We start from the raw sequence: 3,155 nt of genomic DNA on the forward strand, positions 1-3,155 counted from the left end.
TGGATGTTGTATGAGAGGCCAAGTTTGAGGCATCCCCCATCGGTGGGTGAAAAAGAAATAGAAGGCAAATAAGTTCCATAAAAGGAGTGCTTAGAAGGACAAGCCAAGTATATGTTCTCACTGCCGGCTCCTTTGAGTTGGCTTGATCTTTTGAGCCGAGTATAAGAAAAAGAAACAGGCCAAGTGTTCACATTCACATTGACACAAACAACAAACAACAAACCATCCATCAAAAATTATGTACAAATTACAAGGTCAAGGAATGGAAAATAAACTTACAGCATTTTGACCGAGCACGTGCAGAGGATTCCGTCTGATGCGTTTGCTCGGCAGGCACAGATCATGTATGTAGGATCAATGTATTTCACATCAGCTGCATCCCCAATCTCCTTGAAATATTTTTTTATCTAAAAAAACAAATATCATTTCACTTACATTCATTTGTTTCTTATAATATTTCTTCCTATCCAGTTATATTTATAGCAAAGTCATCGAAACACATACCTGTTTTCACTGCTACAATTAAGTTAATTTAATTAAAAAAAAATGGTTGTAAACGAGTTTTCAAAGTAGAACGTTTCCATAACAAAAAAAGTACCTCCTGTTGTATATGAACGCCAATATCTCCAAGTACAACGTTCCCAGATGCATCCTTAGCATTTGTTTTCTCCACAAAGTTCTATACAAAACCATATCACAAATTGTAAGTTGAGCTGTCTTTTTTTCCCAAAGTTTAATCAAATTACAATCTATTTTCTAAAAACAATATACATTTTATTATAATCTTGTTTGTTTTTTGTAAATGAAGAAAATATAATTAAATTATGTATGGAGTAAAGTTAGAAGTTAGAACTAATCTGACCAGCTCCCTCTGCTACACAGATGACAGTCGATCCCTTTGTCTCGAGTAGATACTTTAGATGTTTTAGGACACCATGTGGCCCATGCAACTCAAAGGGTACCTTTAATTTATAAAACAATTTATATCAATAACTCAAAATTTTAACTATTGACAAAAATAACCTTGTCAATGCAACGATCAACATCCAGAAGATAGCAGAAGTAAGAGAGTTGCTTGTACACATCAGCCTCCGAATACTAGTCAAAAATAAAAATTTTAGTTTTTTATGAAGGGTAATGACAAAAATAATGTTTTTGAGATGAAAAGCAACCTGTCTCACTTGTGTTCTGGACTAGTATCCGGAGGCTAATGAATCTTATTGTGGAAGTAGCTTACACAATGCCAAAGCGTCCCAATACTTTATATTATAGTGAGCAATAATAACAACCATTAAATAAGAAATGGAAACTTTTCATAAAAAAAAAAAAAATCAAAGCGTTAAGATTCCAAAGTTATAGAGAAAAAAAGATAGATTTAACCTGTTACCTCTGTTTCCATATTAAAAGAAACTAGGCTTCTCATGACTACTGCATGCATATGCCACAAGATCTTCTGGTTGAGGAAGACGACTAGCCAGACCTACAAACAAAACCCACCCACCATTTCTAGTTAGTTTACTTACTTTCATGTGCTTTGTTTAACTTTAACAGTATGTATGTAATTTCTTTTTTTGATAGCTGAAACTTCTTCCATTCCTTTTCTGAAAATGGATTCCTTAGTGTTGCATGTGATGACTCCACATAGATTAAAAAAATCTTGTGAAGATTGTGGCTCTTTTTCTTCCCATGTTGAAAAAGACACCCGATTCAAAGAAATTGTTAAGTTTTATAACCAATAACTAGATGTCTGAAACATAAGTTCTTGTTACCTCAGAAACAGACTTCAAAAATACAAGTGTTCTAGAGGCATGCTTAATGAAATTTTCAAATATCAGTTTTATTTCTGTCTTCCATCTTCAATGAACTTTGATGAAATAGGCATTCGTATAACTGTAGAGTCTGGTGACCATAGAACTTTTTGACCAATAAACATGGGACTAAACTGATCACGGAATCGCTCGGTCAAATTGATACCTGTAATTAACAAAATCATAACAGAATACTAACCTGATTAACAAAAAGATAACAGAATTATTACTAATATATACCTGTCAAAGTAAACATCTTTGCAACTGGAGAATTACTTGATGAAGGTAGAGTAAAAGCTTTACCACAAGGATCAAACATATATAAAAAGCCACCAGAGACAACTGAAGGAAGATCAGTTATAGAATAACAACTCGTTAACCCTAATCCAAAATTAAGCATGTCACCCCTTAAACCCCATGGAGGAAGAAACTTAAGGCTAGATATTTCCTCTCTACTCAAACTTGCTCCTTCCAGTACAACAACAATGGCAGGCCCTTAAAAATCTCCTGTAAAAAAATTATTTTAAATTTTTTAAATTTAATTGGCTATAAAGTAAAACTAAATAGTATGATAACTTTATACCTTAATTTTGTATCATCAATGATTGTGATGGATGTTGGCATTTGTCAAAAATTATATGAAGCTTTTTGGCTTTACAGCAGTCTGCAAACTCAATAAGATCATATAACAAGAAATCTTTCCCTCCATATAATTCAAGAAGCTCATGGATCTTTGCATAGTCCATATAGGGTAAATCTTTTGTCATTTCCTCACTGACTAAAGAGATGGAACGAAGGGATTGAATCCCTAGCCTGTTAGCCAGATCATGACTGATACTCGAGTGTATGATATGTTTTCCCAGAGGGGTATTATTGTCCAACCAAGGTGCATCATTATTCATCACATCCTTTGCAGCCATGAGAACCCCTCGAGAATCAGGCACCAAAAATGGAGTGTTGGAAGATTCAAACATTGATCTCTCTGATTGACAATCATGGATGAAGTGAGCCACATCTATGATTTAGGCCTGACAGTATCCGGTGCTGCAATTTGCTGAGCTGGCACTAACCATGGAAGTCCGGTCAAAGGTGGGTCAACAGAAATAGGACACCATCTGATGGCTTTTAGTTCAGACCAAAAATCATCTCCTGGCATTTCATCGAACAGCTTGCCTACATAATCTTCATGAAAAGCATCAGGAGTGTTTCTTGAGTAGTCATATGCTTCATCATCTGGCCCAAACTCATTAAAACTGAATTCTACTTCCTCAGTTGAAAACTTGAGTGCCAATGCATCTAAACAACCAAGTAGTCTGTTTTCATTTACAACAGCCTCTGGTTCCATTT

The 3,155-nt window shown here is 34.8% G+C and overlaps 1 protein-coding gene across 1 annotated transcript; it reads right to left on the reverse strand.

The window, feature by feature from the left end:
• Positions 1–1,681: 1,681 nt before the first annotated feature.
• LOC122196097 (uncharacterized) lies at positions 1,682–2,782 on the reverse strand. Its single transcript, XM_052766169.1, has 3 exons — positions 2,467–2,782; positions 2,049–2,303; positions 1,682–1,974 (listed from the first exon to the last, which is right to left on the reverse strand). The coding sequence occupies exons 1-3, from the start codon at positions 2,780–2,782 to the stop codon at positions 1,838–1,840; spliced, it is 708 nt and encodes a 235-aa protein (XP_052622129.1). The 3' UTR covers positions 1,682–1,837.
• Positions 2,783–3,155: the final 373 nt, after the last annotated feature.

The sequence above is a fragment of the Lactuca sativa genome, chromosome 1 (genome assembly GCF_002870075.4).
Source record: "Lactuca sativa cultivar Salinas chromosome 1, Lsat_Salinas_v11, whole genome shotgun sequence".
NCBI classification, from domain to species: Eukaryota; Viridiplantae; Streptophyta; class Magnoliopsida; order Asterales; family Asteraceae; genus Lactuca; species Lactuca sativa.